The 17984-nt window shown below is 46.7% G+C and overlaps 5 protein-coding genes across 5 annotated transcripts; 1 reads left to right on the plus strand and 4 right to left on the minus strand.

Annotated features, from left to right (window-relative positions):
* Positions 1-2460: 2460 nt before the first annotated feature.
* Positions 2461-4695, plus strand: EDB82DRAFT_475374 (uncharacterized protein; the record flags this gene model as incomplete). Its single annotated transcript, XM_025735181.1, has 1 exon — positions 2461-4695. One exon carries the CDS (start codon positions 2461-2463, stop codon positions 4693-4695), a length of 2235 nt encoding a protein of 744 aa, XP_025585913.1.
* A 142-nt stretch (positions 4696-4837) lies between these two features.
* EDB82DRAFT_475375 (uncharacterized protein) lies at positions 4838-5732 on the minus strand (the record flags this gene model as incomplete). Its single annotated transcript, XM_025735182.1, has 2 exons — positions 4838-5416; positions 5517-5732. The coding sequence occupies 2 exons, from the start codon at positions 5730-5732 to the stop codon at positions 4838-4840; spliced, it is 795 nt and encodes a 264-aa protein (XP_025585914.1).
* A 345-nt stretch (positions 5733-6077) lies between these two features.
* EDB82DRAFT_499575 (S-adenosyl-L-methionine-dependent methyltransferase) lies at positions 6078-7653 on the minus strand. Its single transcript, XM_065608602.1, is given in 8 exon segments — positions 6078-6681; positions 6734-6790; positions 6848-7005; positions 7065-7111; positions 7202-7203; positions 7223-7279; positions 7337-7374; positions 7425-7653. The coding sequence occupies 8 exon segments, from the start codon at positions 7551-7553 to the stop codon at positions 6303-6305; spliced, it is 867 nt and encodes a 288-aa protein (XP_065464871.1). The 5' UTR covers positions 7554-7653; the 3' UTR covers positions 6078-6302.
* A 1065-nt stretch (positions 7654-8718) lies between these two features.
* Positions 8719-11014, minus strand: EDB82DRAFT_445645 (GMC oxidoreductase-domain-containing protein). The gene is made up of 4 exons (XM_025735184.2): positions 10778-11014; positions 10363-10706; positions 9489-10309; positions 8719-9435 (listed from the first exon to the last, which is right to left on the minus strand). The coding sequence occupies exons 1-4, from the start codon at positions 10836-10838 to the stop codon at positions 8826-8828; spliced, it is 1836 nt and encodes a 611-aa protein (XP_025585916.1). The 5' UTR covers positions 10839-11014; the 3' UTR covers positions 8719-8825.
* A 987-nt stretch (positions 11015-12001) lies between these two features.
* On the minus strand, positions 12002-13663 carry EDB82DRAFT_555880 (uncharacterized protein). The gene is made up of 4 exons (XM_025735185.2): positions 13270-13663; positions 13178-13200; positions 12715-13120; positions 12002-12665 (listed from the first exon to the last, which is right to left on the minus strand). The coding sequence occupies exons 1-4, from the start codon at positions 13527-13529 to the stop codon at positions 12266-12268; spliced, it is 1089 nt and encodes a 362-aa protein (XP_025585917.1). The 5' UTR covers positions 13530-13663; the 3' UTR covers positions 12002-12265.
* Positions 13664-17984: the final 4321 nt, after the last annotated feature.

Consider the following 17984-nt stretch of genomic DNA (forward strand, 5'->3'; position numbering starts at 1 on the left):
GAGTAGCAATACACAGAGTTATTATTACTTTTATTTAGGGTAGGTGATGTATTGTTGATGAAAGCATTATCGTACTAAATGCAGGCAGGGATATATAATGTGCGGTTAAATGTCGGATAATATATTTGTCGCCTGCAATAGTGCAACCTTGTTAAGAATGAATGTGGAACAAGCGGTGTGATATCTCAGTACAAGTTAGAGTAATACCTAAGCCACTGTATTTACGACTTGTAATACAAGATGCCAATAAAAAAACACTGCGTCATTTGACTGTCAAGACTGTGCTAGTTTAGATTGTTCCAACTCGTATCTTTTGATCATCTTGATTGAATTGTTGGTCGTAGGAAAGGCGATTCCTGTAGACAACAAGCATTATCATTGCAAACCAGTCAGAATGCCCAGCCAAGTTCTCTATCTTATCAGCATCTAGAACCGTGGCGACGTGACAAGGCTGGCAGAAGTACAGACTGTGGCGGTTCACATACCGTGGCGTTTGAGCCCAGGAACCAACCGTTGTGGAAATAACATTGATGGCGGTGTGCGAAAAAGTACATCGTGCATGAATATCTGCTGATATTGTTCCTACTCTGATCATTTGATGGTTTTACAGACTCTTATTATTGACAGTGTGGTTTCGGATAGTCCGACAACTGTTGGTTGTTTGCCTGCCGATCTGTGTTGGAGTCCCAGCTGGACGCACTAACTTCACAGGCGAGTTGAGTTGGTGGTAAAGAAAAACGCTGAAGGGTGCAACGGAATGATTCTGGATCTTTTAGTGCTGTGACCACTAAGTACACGTCGCTTTATGTCGCCTATTTACCCCTCCCTCCCTGTTGTACGTGTTGGTCAAAGCAATGGTGTTGCATGCAAATGCTCAAATGAATTTCCCAACATCTAAAACACAATCACGTTGGCGGGAGTTGAGGCGGACTTAAGGTTTCAAATATGATGTAGTAACAATGGTCTAGATTGTCCCGTTGTTATTGAAAAGGGATTGTGAGTGGAGAAAGAGACCATCATGATCGTGTCATAAATGCAAGCTAACTGACGTTTCTACCGGTGTCCATCTGGAGCATCTGCCAGCTAAAAGTTTAAGGCAACATCTCTCATCAACCTTAGTACTCGCCACTCAATAGAACTGAGCTCAGCTTTTGTCGATATGTCATTAGGTGTGCGTAATTGTATCACGCATGGAAAGCATCTCGGAGTTTAGGGTAGCTTCCGTCAGCTGAGCCTGATCACCACTGATCATCACAAACCTTATCTCCTATCCGTAGTCTCTTATCTCCTATCCCTATATCTTATCTCTTATCACCATCCGCTTATTATATCCTGGGAGATCATCGAGATTGCTTTTAGCATCAACTTGTATGTACTTATCGCATAAAGAAGAATAAATGACGAATAGATGGCATTTGAAAGTCTTTTTTCCCCTGACGGCTATGATAGAATTGATCAAGCCTGATCGTCCTGTCCGTTCCTCTCCAATCGCCCCCCGACATGACCTGACCCCGCTGGACCAACGCTATGGATAAGCGTGCATACAGCAAACAAACCATATTGTCACCTACGACCAACCCGATAACAATCGGCAATCGTCAGCTCAGCTCAGCCCAACTAAGATTTAAGCTGAAGGGGCCCAGTCCAAACAAACTCCTCGTTGACGCCATGATAATCATTTTCACAAAAATTTGCAACTGAGCTACAGCCCACTCACTGTGATACCCCCATGAAATTAATCACGACTAATTTGGTGCTAAAAAGAAGGCTCAAGCGTCAACCAAAACGTACTTGTGAATATCACTCACTACCTTCATTTGGTAGTTCTACGTGATGTGTAATGCACTCACTACCTTCGTAGACTACGTCGTGGACACTACTTTCTCCTATCTTTCCGATTCACTCGGAACGCTGACACTGCATAGCTTTGATCACCTGCTCGGGCCGCAGTCTTCCACAGCGTCTTCGAGACCCAAAGTGAAGGAGCCAACACCGTATGCAAGGGGTGATAGCCTATAGACAGCATGCAAACTAGCGAAACCCAAGACAGGCTAACAGCCTGAGTAAAGAACGGCACCAACAGGGAGAAACATACATATTGATCTTCAGGCGCTTTGACCTAACAAAGTGGTGTGCTAAATTCCTCACTAGATGCTTGCCAAAAACGGCTAAGCAGGTTAGTTGCGACAAAGGTCTCAATAGCTCCACCACTACCAAGAAAAACGGTTGCCGTCAATTACGGTCGGCCAATCGTCTCGGCTCGTGAAAGTATCAGGATAGTGGTGAGTGTATGAGTGTCGCACGAGTAAAAGAGTGGTGAAAGCCTACTGAAAAGGTCAAGCGCGCGAGTCATTATCAGAATAGCCGTGGTTCACACACCCTCCATAGATCCATTGCTACTTAAACTCTGCATGCTCTCACTGAATTTGAGGCCCCAGGAAATGCAACAATAGATCCAAAATGGGCTCGCAACTGTTCTCCCAAGTCCTCAACCAGGCGACAAGTCCAACACTGGACTCTCGCACCCCCAAGATGAACATTCTCTTCCTCTGTACCGCACACAACTCGCTGTCTCAACAGCTCTACCTTCATCTCTGTCGGATACATACCGTCACTATTGAATACGCGCTGTCTGACAAGGTCATGATCGAGGCTGCAAACCTCGTGCGACCTGATATCATCATCTGTCCATTTCTTACCTCGCCTGTCCCAAGCGAGGTCTTCGCCTACTACCTAACTCTCATTGTTCATCCAGGACCTCCAGGTGATGCTGGTCCTAGTGCCCTTGATTGGGTATTGATGGGAGATGATGGTACGGTATCAGACTCTACAGAACTTCTCAAGTCCCAGTCATGGAACGACACCGGTCGATCCCACTGGGGCGTCACAGTTCTACAAGCTGTGGCTGAGATGGACGCCGGTCCTGTTTGGGCATTTGAACAATTCGAGATCGACATCAACGACCCTGAAACGACAAAAGCGACACTTTATCGTGGTTCCGTCACACGAGCCGCAGTCACTGCCACATTTTCTGCTATAGACCGCATCGTCTCGACAACCAAGCAACAGCCTCTTTCGCGTGCATACAAAGTCCACAGCATCTCAGTGCATCTTAAGTCAAACTCCACGTACAAGACGCTGTCCGTCACACAACAAAAGCCTTTCCTTGGCGGACCGACACATTGCCGACCGCTCCTCAGAGCAGCGGAACGAAACTTTGACATCCAAGCCGAATCAGCAAAGGCCATTTCCCGAAAGATCAGATCATCCGACTCACAACCTGGTTGTCTCACCAAATTGTTCGGAAGTGTCAATCTTTACGTGTACGGGGGTATTGTTGAGGCCGGAAGGCATGTGGACTGTAAGCGCCAACCTGGAGAGATCATCGGGTCCAGAAGCGGTGCAGTTTGTGTGGCTACATGTGACGGCATGGGCATTTGGATCACCCATGTCAGGAGAGTGAAGCGCAAGGTTGATTCCATGCTTTGGCCCAAGGTACCTGCTGTCACAGGCTTGCTCGAACTCGGCCTTGTTAGTCAAAGCACCATGGATGACTCCACATCACTACAAGCACTCACCAGCTGGTCCAAGGCCTCGCACTCTACCTTCCAAGACGTCTGGGTTGACTTTGCACCTTCCACAGGCGAGAAACGTGTCGCGTTTGTCTATTTTGAGTTCTACAACGGGGCGATGAGTACCTCTCAATGCTCACGACTCATCGAAGCTCTTCAGTTTGTCGCCTCGGTTGAGTCTCTTGGAGCAGTTGTCCTTATGGGTGGCAACTCTTACTTCAGCAACGGCATTGCACTCAACGTTATTGAGGCCAGTTGCGATCCTTCCACAGAGTCATGGCAGAACATCAATCGCATAGATGATGTTGTGCATATGCTCCTTGAATTGTTCCCGAAGAAAAACGTCACAACCATCGCCGCAATGAGGGGAAACTGTGCGGCGGGTGGCGTGGCTTTGGCAACAGCTTGCGATGTGGTGATAGCAAGCTCTGAGTCTGTTCTCAACCCCGCTTACCGAGCTCTTGGCCTTTATGGTTCGGAATACCATTCTCTATCCTACACCGGACGTTGTGGGCCAGAAATCGCGCAGCGCATTCTTCGAGAGATGCTACCAATCTCAGCTCGCCAAGCCAAAGAAACCGGTCTTATCGACCACGTACTCCCAGGCTCAGGGCCCAATTTGGATATCAGAGTCAGGGACTTCGTAGAGTCACTGGCGTGCGCTCCTTACAAGCCAAGCAACTGGAAATCTCGGGTTGATGTTAGCCCTTCAGGGCTGGTGACAGCAAGGGCCCGTGAGCTTGGCGAGATGGCTAAAGATTTCTGGAGTGCAAGGTCAGAGAGATACACCTTGCGCCGACGGGATTTTGTTCGTAAGATCAAACCGACAAAAACACCCCTACGTTTTGCCACCCATAGGAGACGCGAGGGGGAAGTTGACGAAGAGGAGGCTGATGATTTTGACGACGTGGCAAAGTATGAGGCTATGGCTTTACAAAATATCCCTAAAGAAAAGCCTCAGGGAAAGCAAGCAGCCTTCGTGATGCGCAACGAGGAGGCCAAGTCTCATAACGGAGGCGTGGTCATCATATCGGAATTGCTTAGCGAGACAAGAAGCGCACAGGATGGAAAGGATATGTTATTTCCTTGTTATTATGGAGTTGATACCCCTGTTTGTACTTGATTCTTGATGTAGTAAATTGAGCTTCTCGTGATCATATCAGGAAGACTCTCGGGTGTCTAATATCAAATAATTCCTTTGTACTGTTATCCTATGCACCCAAAAAACAAACAAATATCCTAATACTACTCAGAAATTCAAACAATCACATCTCAGACATGGCCCCATCGACCGACTTGAGAACTTCACTTGTGGAAGAACAAAACATTTCTAGCGTCTCAGTAGGGACAAGGTCGAGTTTGTGGCAACCCAGGATATCCAGGACAGCAAGCTTGGCGTGGAGAGCTCTTTTCCCCTTTATCTTTTTAGCAATGTCTCGTTTGCTCTCGGCAATGTTCGCATTCAAGATCTCAATTCTCTCAAGCGTCTCTGTGTACTTTTGGAGACCACTCTCTGCGTCATACTCCAGTGCTTTGAGGTTCATCTCCGCGCGGTCGTGTCTCTTCCTAGCTCCTTCCAGATTCCTGATACTCTCGCTGTAGGCGTCGTAGTATGGCTTTGGGCATTTATCACCCTGATGATTGACTCTCACAGCCATGGATCGCATGAATGATTCCGCTTCCTGAAGTTGTCCTTGCGCCTCTTCGAGTGACTTGAAAGCCTTGCGACGGGCTCGCTCCTTATCATTTACATTGAGATATTTGACGGTGTGTTCCCGCTCAATGAACTCTTCCGAGCACAATACCATGGGTTTCTCAGCATTATCGATACGTTCATCTAACGCCTGGATATTGCGGCTAGCTGAAATTAGATAGTAGGTTTGCTACGATGAGCAAAATAGATTAGTATCTCGATCGTAGATATATCCTGACATTGAAACTCACAATCTGGCGCACGTCATCTGCGTTGATAACATGCCAATTGGATTCTTCCTTTTGCAGGATGCCGTAGTCACTGTCAACACTAGCACTTCGTCGAGTGCGCTTCAGAGGAATCGATTTTTGATGCATGGGAGCTTGCATCTGGTTGACGGGAGAGTGATTGATATAAGTTTCGGGCTCTGTGGGTGAATGATCGTTGGTGATGGATTCCATCGCCATAATTTGGGATCGCAAAGCCTTGGGGGATGTTCGGGATATCAGTATTAGACTCCGTTTGTGCAACCTCAACGATGGCTTATGCCAAGATTGAAGAGTACAAAGGTGAAATGGTAGGTGCCGTTTGAAATAAATAAAGCTTAAATCTCTTCTATCGTATTGAATTCTAAACGATGCATCCATTATCTAAGAGATGGAAAGTCAACTGGTACATATGAGCGACATACTAGGCCTCTCGAGATGCACTACCTTGTTAATATTGAGACGATAGCTCATCATAGCAATCTTGGATTTCGAGTCGATTTTTCATCAAGGCTTCCTGCCCCAAATGAAATAAACGGGAAGATAGATATGAATAGCTGGGTCTTGAAGCTCCTTCTTAGCCTTTGTCATGAGAACCTGCACTTCATCGTGGCCCCAGCCAAGGAATTTCCCAAGGAGCATAGGGGTATAGGAATCGATAGCCGCACAAGACTGAATAACCTGACACTTTCCAATCTCTTTCAGAACCGGGTCCTTAGGCCAGCCGCCTATAGGAATCTGAACGAACGTCAGCAGTCTCCCCAAACTGAGTCAACTGGTAGGACATTGACTTACCTTTCGTATCTCCTGATACACGTCCACGAAGCCCGCCTTGATCATCTTGTCCTTCCATCCCGTTACACAGTCAATCGGCTTTCCAAACTTGATGCTGCTCTCTCGCAAGGCCACAGCCCAGATTTCGGCATTCACAGCTTTTTTGATTGACTCGTCATCTGACATGAAGAATGCCCTCTGGCCTTGCATCTCTAGGTATCCACCGCTGCTGAGGTTTTGGAATGCGCGCTCAAAAAACTGTTCCTCATTGGCGATGCAACCTTCCAACTCGCGGGCGTGGATGTAGTCGAAAGGTCTCTTGTATACCCATGGGTCCTCAAAGTCATCAACTTCAAAGACACAATTGGTAGGAGTCCTGCAGAAGGGACTATAAGCCTTTGATTCGAGAGATGTTGGATTGTACATACCAATCAGGTTGAATAGGACTAAGATCAGTCCCAATGACCTCGGAAGAAGGGTGTTCACTGTTTGCAAAATGAATAAAGTGGCAACACTTTAGCAAAGCAGACGTCGCTACTTACTCGGCAAAATCGATAGCCCATATACCAGTGCCTGTTCCCAGATCAAGGACACGCTGCGGGCTGTTACTGATCGGAGCGGTATGAAGCTTCTCATGCATGAGTAGACTGTAGATGTGATGAACCAAATCCATTCGGTTCTGTTCTTCATCATCGTTGGGCTATATAGTGTGAGATACTCAGATCACAAAGACTAGGCGAAATAAAATTTTAGACGAACCACTAAATAAGTGCCTTCATGAAACGCATGATATCGACGTCCGTTCTACTACAAGGTTAGGCGTATGCTCTCGATAATCTTACGAGACAAACCTCATATCTAGAAAGGGAATATTAGCCCCTCAAATGAGTAAAAGCCAAGGCCTTGTTGCGAGGTCTTACCTGTAACTGAAAATGCTGGACTTGAGGGATGTGAGGTAACTCGATGAACCATCTCTATAATGGCTTATTAGCAACCCATGTCGTACGAGAACCATCAGTATAGAGTTCTACATTAGCTCCAGAGTGGAATCACTATCCACCGCACTATCCTAGGTAATAGTTAGCACACCAAGCATTCATCGCGCATCAAAATCTTTACTTCTGCTTCCAATAACCCGGGGACGTCTTCAAAACGCTGGTTTGGCCCTTGGGCGGTTTGAAAGGCCATCGTGGAGAAATGTATGACTGATTGCAGAAAGAAATTTACATAGGGACGCTCGGAGGACATGTGGCATGTCCCGCCTCTTTATGGAATATTGGCCGTCAGACTCTTCAATGTCACATCATGTTGGTTGTTCATTGAGAGGAATGAGATCAGACATTGGTTGGCGACCCCACTCAAGTGATGCAACTACAGGGAATCATGAATCTAATTGGGACAGTCCCCGATACTACCATTGCCTTTTGGGTTTGAATCCTTGTTGATCGACTGAGTTTCCGCGTAAGCCGCTGCCCGTGATCCTTCGGCTAGAGAGTTTCGGTTAACGACGATGAACGACAGAGTGATACATGAACATGTGTGGAGATGGAGGGGTATAATATCTAAACGAAACTCTATGCGACTGCACGTCTACAGGAAAAGAGAGACAAATGATCCCCAACGATAAAATAAAGAAAACAAAGAGCCCAAGAACGGCTTCTACAAGGCGTAAAACGGGTGAAGTGTCTTGTATCATGGGCAAGTAGTACTGACCTTCCTACAATGTCAATTCCTGTTCACTGATGTGGGAGTGGCATTGGAATGTAGGTGTAAATACGAATGCGGCACCCCAATTGGAAGGTCTGTTTTAGATGACCCTGTTCATGCTGATACAACAAACTGAGGATATTCACATGCGACACATAGACAACGCCGCAATGGCCCCCGGAGTAGTAACTAGCAATGCATCCATAGGCGATACGAGAAATCTGGCACAGGAACTCAGTAAAAGGGCTGTGAAGTAGTTGGATAGAGATGTAGTATCGTGCAGAGCGGCGAGATAATGCGTAGGTCCTCTTGATGATGAAGATCACTGTCACATATATACCTTTGCATCAAGTAATCTGGTACATACGACCAAAGGTAGTGGAAAATACGGGATCCCGTCCGCTCTCCCATAGTCAAGCCACTAACCGGCGGATTAGTAGTTGGGTCGGTGACGACCAGCGAATCCCCGCTGTTGTATGTTTTTTTTTGTTTAAAATTCCAGCAAGGTCTCACTCTGATCTGACCTAAATAATAATATTTATTATCTATCAACTTTCCACATGGGTAAGTTTTATGTTTTTTCTTAGACAATGTATCTCATTAAAGTCGGAAACCAATTAATCATTTGTCCCCGTTAAAGCACATCTGTAGCGCATCTGGCATAACTTCATTCGGTTAGGTTTAAAAGCAGTCGCGGATCTGAGTGGATCGATTTGTTTATTTGGGGTAAAATGTTTTATTATTTAGACATGTATTATAGATGCAACGCAATGCTATTGAAAACACAACTGAGACATGCTGTAATAATTCTAATCATAGCCGTGAGGCTGATTGTCCCAGGCTCAAATCATTGATAATGATATCAGCAGCCTTTTCACCAATAACAATAGCAGTGTTGTTCGTGTTGGCGCCGACATTCTCTGGTGCAACACTCAGATCTGCCAACTTGAGACCCTTGGTACCCCAGACGTTCAGACGCTCGTCTACGACACCGTTCTGCTCACGAGGAGCCATCTTGCATGTAGCCATGGAGTGCCATGTAGTTCCGACGTTGTTTCGGATCCACTGCTCGATAGCCTTGTCGTCCTCGGCAGAGTACTCAATATCCTTGACGTCGCTCAGGGCCTCGTTGAGATCTGCTGAGGCAGCCTTGGATCCTTCAGGCCATATTGGGTGGCCAGCTGCAACTTCGCCGCGGTACATCTTGGTACGGCGCATAATCTCTCGGGACTTCTTGTAAGCCCAAATTTGCTTCTTGAGGTCGATATCGTGCTCGTCGCTGAGGAAGCCCACGTCGAAGTCAAGCTGGTCGTCAAGCTGAGGCCCTGTGATGTGGATGTGACCTCTGGAGTAAGGGTAAGCAGTGTAGTTGCCGACAGTGACATATTGTTCTTCTGGCACGGTAGAGGGATCTCCAAGGAAGCTGGTATCATGTTAGTTTGACTGATCAAGAATGAGTAATGTGAAGGCTCTTACCAAGAAACAACACCCATAAGCATCAAAGGGCGGTTAGGAGCATCCTTGAAGTCCTTCTCCCACTTCTTTTGAAACTCAGGCCCAAGTGCAGCTACATCGGCTTCAGTAGGACGGAGCTTGCTGGAGATATCGATAGAGTTCCAGCCAAGAACGGGATCTTTGGAGTCGATCAACTCTTGGCGTTTGTGGGGGTTTCGAAGGACTCTGTCAATAGTCTCATGCGGCTGAAGAGCAGTCTTGTAAGGGTACAGGACAAGCTGATGATCCTGGTACTCGTGACCAACACCAGGCAAGTCAATCTTGACATCAACGCCAACCTTCTTAAGAATGCTGGGGTCACCGAGGCCTGATCTCTCAAGAACCGGAGGAGTGCCAAGAGCACCACAAGAGACAACAACAAGCTTGCGAGCCTTGACGGTCAGCTTGGGGTGTTGAGTAGGACCTATTTGTGCTTGGAATGCAGGGTTGGGAGTGTACTCAACACCAACAGCTCGCTTCTCGTCGTCAAGAAGAACTCGGACGACCTTTGACTCTACTAGAACGTGGAGATTGGGATATTTGTCATTTCCAATCTTGCTATGCAGATAGGCTGTCGCGGCATCTTGTCGTCGACCTTCCTTGGAGACATATCGCAACCATCTCTCAACACCGTTGTTGGCGTCGAGTGTCTGCAGATCTTTAATTTCGGGCCAGCCAACCTCAGAAGCAGCATTAATGAAGTCACTCTCTGAATCCTTTGAACGGTATGTGCCGTCGGAGACATGGACTGGGCCGCTGTATCCGTGATTTTCAGGGTTACCAGGTCCGTGGTATGTCTCGAGCTTGCGGGGAATTAGTCAAATATTCAACAAATGATTGGAATGTTGAGAATTACCTTCTTCAGAAAGGGGTAAATCTCATCTGCGGCCCAACCAGGTGTCTTCCAGGAGTCAAAGTCTGACCGTTGAGCACGCGTGTACATCATAAAATTAATTGACGAGCCTCCACCCAGCGTTCCACCGCAGGGAACAATGGACTCGCGTCCCCCCAAGTGGTCTGACTTGTTGGACTTGTAGAACAAAGTGGTGGTGGAGGTTGGTAGTAGATGATCCAAGAAAAAGACAGGGTTCTCAATGTTCTGGACACCACGGTTGTCTTGGCCTCCTTCGATGAGCAGGATGGACAGATTTGGGTCAGCCTCTGCTAGCCGACCGGCAACAACACATGCTGCTGTTCCGCCTAGTAGTGAAATGGAGTTAGCATTGGCGTCCGGTGAAGAATTACTAGAAGGTGATAGGTGTTGGCCGTACCTCCAGCGATAATGACATCAACCTCATTGATGTCGCTAGCGAGCTTAGTATACAAGCCCATGGTGAACTAAGTGTTGGAGATCTTTACGAAAACGGGTTGGGAACAGAGAATGGTAAGTGGCTGGCGTGCTATATGATTCAGGGTTGAGAAAAAGAGACCCTTGAGCGCGAGGGGGGAAGGTATATATTCACAAAGTTTATCTGCACAGCGGCTGCATAGAACCATAAGCATGTCCCCTCCATCCTTGAACTCATCCATGCGGGAATTTGTTGGTTGGGAGCAGGACCCCGAGAAACAATTCATGATCCTTACTTGACGTAGGACGTTTCATCCGGGGTTGTTGCGATATTGGTCAAACACCGGGCAGGTCGGGGTACGTTGCAATGAACTGGGGAACGGCATCTCTCAATGAGTTGGCTAGTCGGGTAACGGAAGGCCAGTGTCTTCTCCATATTGACTAGCTTTATGGAGCTTGGTGACTGTGGAACATGACCCTCTAGCCGCAGTCCGCGGCAAACGCTAAACAACAACTGGATAATAAAGGTCTAAATCCTCCCCCCACCAGCTGTGCGCCTTGCGGTCTGGAGGTTAGTGGGCATATGCCTGGAGGATCTTTGATGGAACGGTGACGCCCAAATTATCTCTGCGTTGTAACGCTATGCAGGTGCAGTCGGTCAAAAGGCAATGTGGCAGTTCGACATTTGGTCCCTTGTCTGCTTGTGCTGCGCCGCACGATACACAAGACACAATTCGGGCAAATTGTGTTCTAAGGGCTCTCAATGGCTTCGAGTCAGCCGCTTGTCCAAGTTTGCCACTGCAATCACTTTAAGATCTTTATCCATGATGGCCTGTACTCGCGCAGCTAACTATTTATGGCTTGAGCTAATACCCCTAGGCCCAGTCTACGTCGAATCCTTGAATAGCTCATTTACCACAATGGATCAACCCAATGTGCGTTAGTAACCGGCCAACATTGATTCCGACCCAGGCACCAGGAGCCTGTCTTCAAGGTATCAGAAAAGTTGGCCGCATGAGGCACAAGGGACGAAATTAGCAGATCACTTCATGCTATTTTAGGCTGTGTTATGATGCCATCTATTCTTGCACCCAAAAGCTGAGGGTCCATGTTTTCTGTACGTGTTGACCTGGGCGGGGGACCTGAGTGCCAGGCACATTACGTATCAATTCAGCAAGGAATGTCACGACACTCGCATTAGTTCAAGCTTGGAAATTGGCTAAATTATTAATTATGCGCATTACTGTGGGTAATGCTGAGGCTCAAGTCAAGGCCTTTTGAGAGATTCTCTTAGTTCTAATGTTGTATGTACATGAAATTACAGGGATAAATGCCCAAGACATGTTGGGCGGTATGAATATCATTAGTTCATACTGCAAGCATCGTTTCGCACCGCACGGCCTCAACTTGGTGAGGCGGGTCTAGAATGAATTGTCTCCATCTTTAATACTCCTCTGTCAGCCCTATTGTTTCACGGGTATGCGTACGGCTCCTTGAGATGCCGTGTCGAGGACTGGGAGCTTGCATCATCCTCGTCGTGCTTGTCCATTACCTGTACGTGGGTCTGTGTCACTTTTGTGATTCCTGGACCTTGATGAGGCTTAGCTTGGTTGTCGGCGGATTCGTTACCAGCATCAATGCGGACTTCGAGATTCCTTCCTGTTGTCGAGAACATGGCACCTCCAGCTCTGGTTGAACCGGTCTTTCTTGACGCATGAGCCTTGACCTTGGAACGAAGCTCAGTCTCCTCGTAGCCATCAGGGTACGAGCTGTGGTCGCCTGTGGCGCGGACGACTCTGACGATAAGCGCAGAGATATTCATCTCGATGTGCAGCTTGAGTATGTAAACCAGAGGGTGGAATTGCACGTAACTATTCCTGTTAGACTTGGGGATTTGAGGACGACGAATGGCAAACTTACATGAAACCATTGCCGATAGACATGCTACCAATGAGAATGAGATCCAAACTCATCGAGATGAAAATCATAACAAGGTTGTACCGCATCAGAGGCTGGTACTTGGTGAGACCATTGGCAATCAGCTTGATGCGAATGAGATAAATGAAGTAGCCGTGAAGCAAAGCATCGATAACCAAGAAGATGCCCTTCTCAATACGATCCCAGATGAAGTTGATGTCGTGGAAACGCTGTGAAATCTGTAGCTGGGCAGGAATCCAGATACAAAAGACGCTGATGTTGATAAGTCCAAGAACGATTGCTGTTATCCATCTGATCTTGACGGCATTTCTTCGATCGACCATAAGAAGGGAAATTCGGTTGATGATGATACCACAGATACATTGAATCTGCACAACCCATAGACAAACTATTATATCAGGTTAGTTGAGGCTCGTTCGTTAAAAGTCTTGGCAGCATATCGTACGGAGAAAAAAGAAGATCCAAAAGCTAATCTGCAAGTCAGCAATCTGTTGCATCGTGATCGAATACGTGACATAGCACGGGAATAAAACATACCTAGGAGGAATATAACCACGAAGGAAGCACCACGACAAAACTCCGATAACCATCGACGCGACCCACTCAGCCCAGATCATCCACACATAAGCTCTGAAGCGTCCTGTCCGTTGGTACTGTTCCCATGTTTGCTTTGCAGCCTTTTGTCCCGAGAAGATTCCCACAGCGATCGTGAAACCCCAAATGATACTGGCGACAAGTTGGTCGGTGGTGCTGGGTGCTATATCCACGTAATGGTCTGGCACTAGGAAGCCGGCCATGGCGAGAGGTGCGTATGTGTGTCTGTATAAACGGGCAAATCCTTCCCGTAGATAGTTGAAATGCTAGAGCCTAAGGAAACGCCAAAAGGCCAGTCAGGACCGACTTGCTTCAAGTTATAATAAATGAAGGAGTGTGCAGGGTTTGGCCGGATCAAGTGAAATTGGTCCGGCAATTGTCGTCATTAAGAGAGAAAGGAAGAAAAGAGCCCCCTGCAACAGGAACCCCGAGTTAGATCGGAATCCTGCAGATCACACATTCTTTTTTTCTTTTGCTCTCGGACGTCCTAAAATCTGGTTCCAGAACACTACTTTAGCGTTAAAACCGACAGACTATTCAAGATGGCTTAACTGCCGGAGGTAAGCAGAGCAAATCACAGTATGGTCTTGCTGATGAATTCGAGAACGGCGTCTCTATTGAGCGGCGAACTAGACTTGATCGATGCTAAGGCTTAGCGGACGGCGTTTTTAGATCCCCGGTGAGAGATAGGGGCTGAGCTTCTTTAGGAAAAGCTAGGTTCGCCACCTACCCCGTGAGCGGATTCGAGTCAGTGTAGTTTGTCATTAGTCTGTTTCGACTCGACTAGCATCTACGTAGTACGGGATCCTCCAGGGACTAAGTACCGTTCCGTGCCTGGTAAAATGAGACAAAGACACTCTAGAAAGGTTTTTGAGAATTAGTCCAGAGGATCTATTGCGATGGTTCGGTCGTTGCGCGGTCCGAAATCATTTTGTTTTGTGGTCTGGATGTGGAACTTTGGGCGATCATATGGAGTTTTTCACATTAACAATGACATTGATAGACTGTGGTAGAGTACCATCTGACTCGATCGCTGCTCCGGGGATCTCTCTTTTCACCGCGCTTCCAATCTCTCTTCTTATCCGCCGGAGATTATTCCCACAATTGCATGTGCTGTGATGGTCAAGCTAAGCCTGGGAATCTAGCAGGCTTCCCCGTGCATCAGTCAGAGGTAGTAATAACAAGGAACATCTCAGCTGCAGTAGTTATTCCATGATTCGTAGCTAATTGCGCCGGGCGTATGGAGCATTCGCTTGGGAAAAAACCTTGCAGCAGGCGTTTGCACTAGTTGTATGGCCTGCTATTATTCGCCATCAGCGCGCTCCCAGGAGGTCAGTCGGGTTTGCGTTCGAGTCAAATTCTGTCTCAAAGCAGTCTAGCGAATGCTGCCACTCCAGTCTGACGGAACTCAATTCCTTCCATTTTACGCCACCTGCTCTAAACATCCAAGGGAGAAATGCGTTATGTCTCTAGATTTCAAAGTTAATTGGAGCACTGACTCAAAACATGTATATTTCCTTCACGAGAGCAATCTTTAGTGGTTCTTTCGCACGTGGCAACGCCAAGATACAGCGGTAGTTTCATTACCGGCATCTCGGCCAGATGTCGAGCGGTCGAAATGAAGGGATTCTAAATGGTGAAGACTTCTTGTCTCTAGTGCCACTACACGTACTGATAAAGGATCTCGACACGTGTGTTTCTGACTCTTTACTAGTTCCATATAGCGTTGGACGAGTCAAGTCTGTTCAGCAGGTTGAGGGTAGAAGAGTTGGGAAGACAGGATACAGGTGACAGGGTAAGGGAAATCCCCCGAAAGCCAATCTTGGGCACTGACTCGCTGCCTGGCTTGCAGGTAACCAGCATGCCGGCTTCCCGGCTCCCCAGCAATATCTGCGACTAGGTTACTGGTTGGCTCATCCATGCGTTTCAGTGGTACGGGCGCTCTACGAAGGCCCTGACTCAATTATTGCATTATTGTTGAGATTTGGGAGACAATCACTTCCTCAAATACCAGTAGCTTGTCCTCTCGTATGTAAATGTGATCAGTCACATCATTTTTTATTCAGCCCAAAAAGGCGACTGGGGTTATGCTTAACTCTTCATTCCTCACTACCGACGATCATTTCTCCAAACCCCACTAGTCTGACTGGGATCCGTAGTGGTACAAAATAGTTGGTCAACTTTGGGCCCCATGTCACCTTGAGTTGCCCGCTCCTTTGTGGCAGCTTATTCAGGGTCTGGGACCTTGAAGCCCGTTTCTTCCACCTTTGATGCAACATCATAGTTATTTCGAGCTACCAACAATGAGTTGAGTACGAATGTTGGCGGACCAAGCTCAATTAAAGTGGTGAATGCGCTATTTAATATTCCTTTGTAATCTGCTTAGCTCATGGTTTGTGAAACTCGTTTACTGAAAATGCGACTTGAGCCAGAAAATGCAAATTTCTGAAAACCTGATACGGATTCGCTGGTGCGACGAAAAACCGAGATGTTCTTGACGATTAGTGGTTCGCTATGGATAAGTAAATCATTGCTAGGTAGTAGCAGATAATATCTAAGGAGCTTTCTGCTGTCATGTAGTATTCGCTTGTGGTGCCGACTACATGTGCATGGCAATCTCATTTGGAGAAAAGTACTGATCTTCACTCGTGTTGTAGTTTGATTGAATTTCGTGCTGGGCTGGCAATGACTTTGGCGAATTTTCAATTGCGCTTGGGACTAGTTAGTGGTTGTCGAAAATCGATATTGTATATATAATTTCAACCTTCTCGGGGAGCAGCCTACGAGCTTCCACCCATCAACACAGTTGAAGATCTCTCTCGGCCGATCTGAATACTACGATATCTCTACCCTGCCTTGGCTATGAACGTTCTGCCAGGTAATGCTACGGAGCCACTGAAAATGGGTCAGTCAAGTATCAACTGCTTCGTATTGTTGGTCGCTCTTGAGGCCGGCAACCCCTTGCTTGATTGATCCTACCTCGCACCGACCTTTTGCAGCTTTGCCGGAGGCTAGCCACCAACGGTCAGAAAGACACATTTAGTGGATCACATGCCAGAGCCGGACTAATCAACTGTTTCTAATGTTACAGGATTTTGGTATTGGATATCCATAGCGAACGTGAGAGAAATGGCAGAAGCGCTACGCGAAGCAGCTAGAACAGGAAGAGATGACCGAGGACATGGAGACAATGAAACAAGGAATGGTTTCGATTCTAACAAGCGGTTTCGTGGATGGGGATGATTTTTTTAGCCAAGCGAACGGATGTCTACAACATCATGATTATGAATCGGAGACGATGCCAAGTACATAATAAAATACACCAGCTGGGCTTTGAACAAAATCGTTGAACAGATATAGTTACTTGGCATTGAACATTAAATTTTGCGACATGTACAATTGTATGTGAGTGCTGGTTCTTGTTAATATAAAAGAAATTAACCAAGGTTCAACGCTTATCTGCTTCACTGAGCAGAATATCGGTGAAGCTTGCAGGCATGGTTGCGCAGCTTGATGGAGTCACCGTGGGCAGGACAGGGTAAATATTTAATGGCAAGCGAGTCAACCTTGTCGATGGAGAACGTCCCGGCTTCGTATTTAATGACTGTTGCTTTCTAAAACCAAGGATGTATGATGACGACCCATTTCATTTTGGTATACAAGTTTCAGTCAACACTGGGATTTCAACCCTTTCTCACTTTATGTTACTCTAGTCCTACAAACACCGGGCAGGGTAAACTTGAAAATAATCGAGTCTCTTGGCTACGACAATCCGGTTGCTGTCGCGTCACTTCGTGAATTGGGCATATTCCTGGTTGATTTACAACTTAAGCCTGTCTCGGGCTGAGCTTAGGCTGATAAATCAAGAATGTAACATATGATTTACACACGATAGAAGCAGCTCATTTGGCCACCGTGGAAGAATAGTGAAGCTAAAGTCTGTATTGTATAAAAGTACTATGCTATTTTGCTCTTTCATCCTAACTTGTTGTTTTCTCTGGGTGTTATCAGAGCTCAAAGTAGTAGCCAGTCTTGTTCCATTGAGCCTATCCAACCATAGGGAAGTGAAGTAGTCAAATGGCAATGAACATAAATGTTTTTGTGCGTCCATGGGAGAGTGGCGTGCCTTGATCACGCCTCTTGAAACCATTGTCTTTTTTCATGAGCGAGGATACTGATTATTAGGAAGCGGAGAGAGGCCTCATGCCGAACTAGACAGAGGCAGAAGGAGGAGATAAGACTGGTGGCATGATCATGATTCCAATAGAATTACTGCATCGGATTCACTTTGAGACTTAGGACTACACTTCAGTTGTCTACAACTTGCTATGACAAAAAGGTCTCCGTCTTCCATATTTGTCCCGTCTAAGTACATTATGAGATTGAAAGACACCGCGTCGAATAAAGATTACAAACACATCCTTGGAGACAATGCTTTCAATCTCGTTCACAAAAATCAGGTCGCGACCCAATTTTGAGTATCAAGGGGCCGCTATCTCCCAAAATTCGTCTTTCAGGTTAACCATGCATAACCTGTAGCTCAATCTTGACACGTTTCTTTATACATACCTTTAAGCTCCTGTTATACATTATGGTGCTGAGCTGGCTCGTGCGTTCACTTCGTGCTCCTTTCGTGTTCCTCTCTTGTCGTAATAGTA

Source organism: Fusarium venenatum, assembly GCF_020744135.1.
Source record: "Fusarium venenatum strain MPI-CAGE-CH-0201 chromosome Unknown EDB82scaffold_2, whole genome shotgun sequence".
Taxonomy (NCBI): domain Eukaryota; kingdom Fungi; phylum Ascomycota; class Sordariomycetes; order Hypocreales; family Nectriaceae; genus Fusarium; species Fusarium venenatum.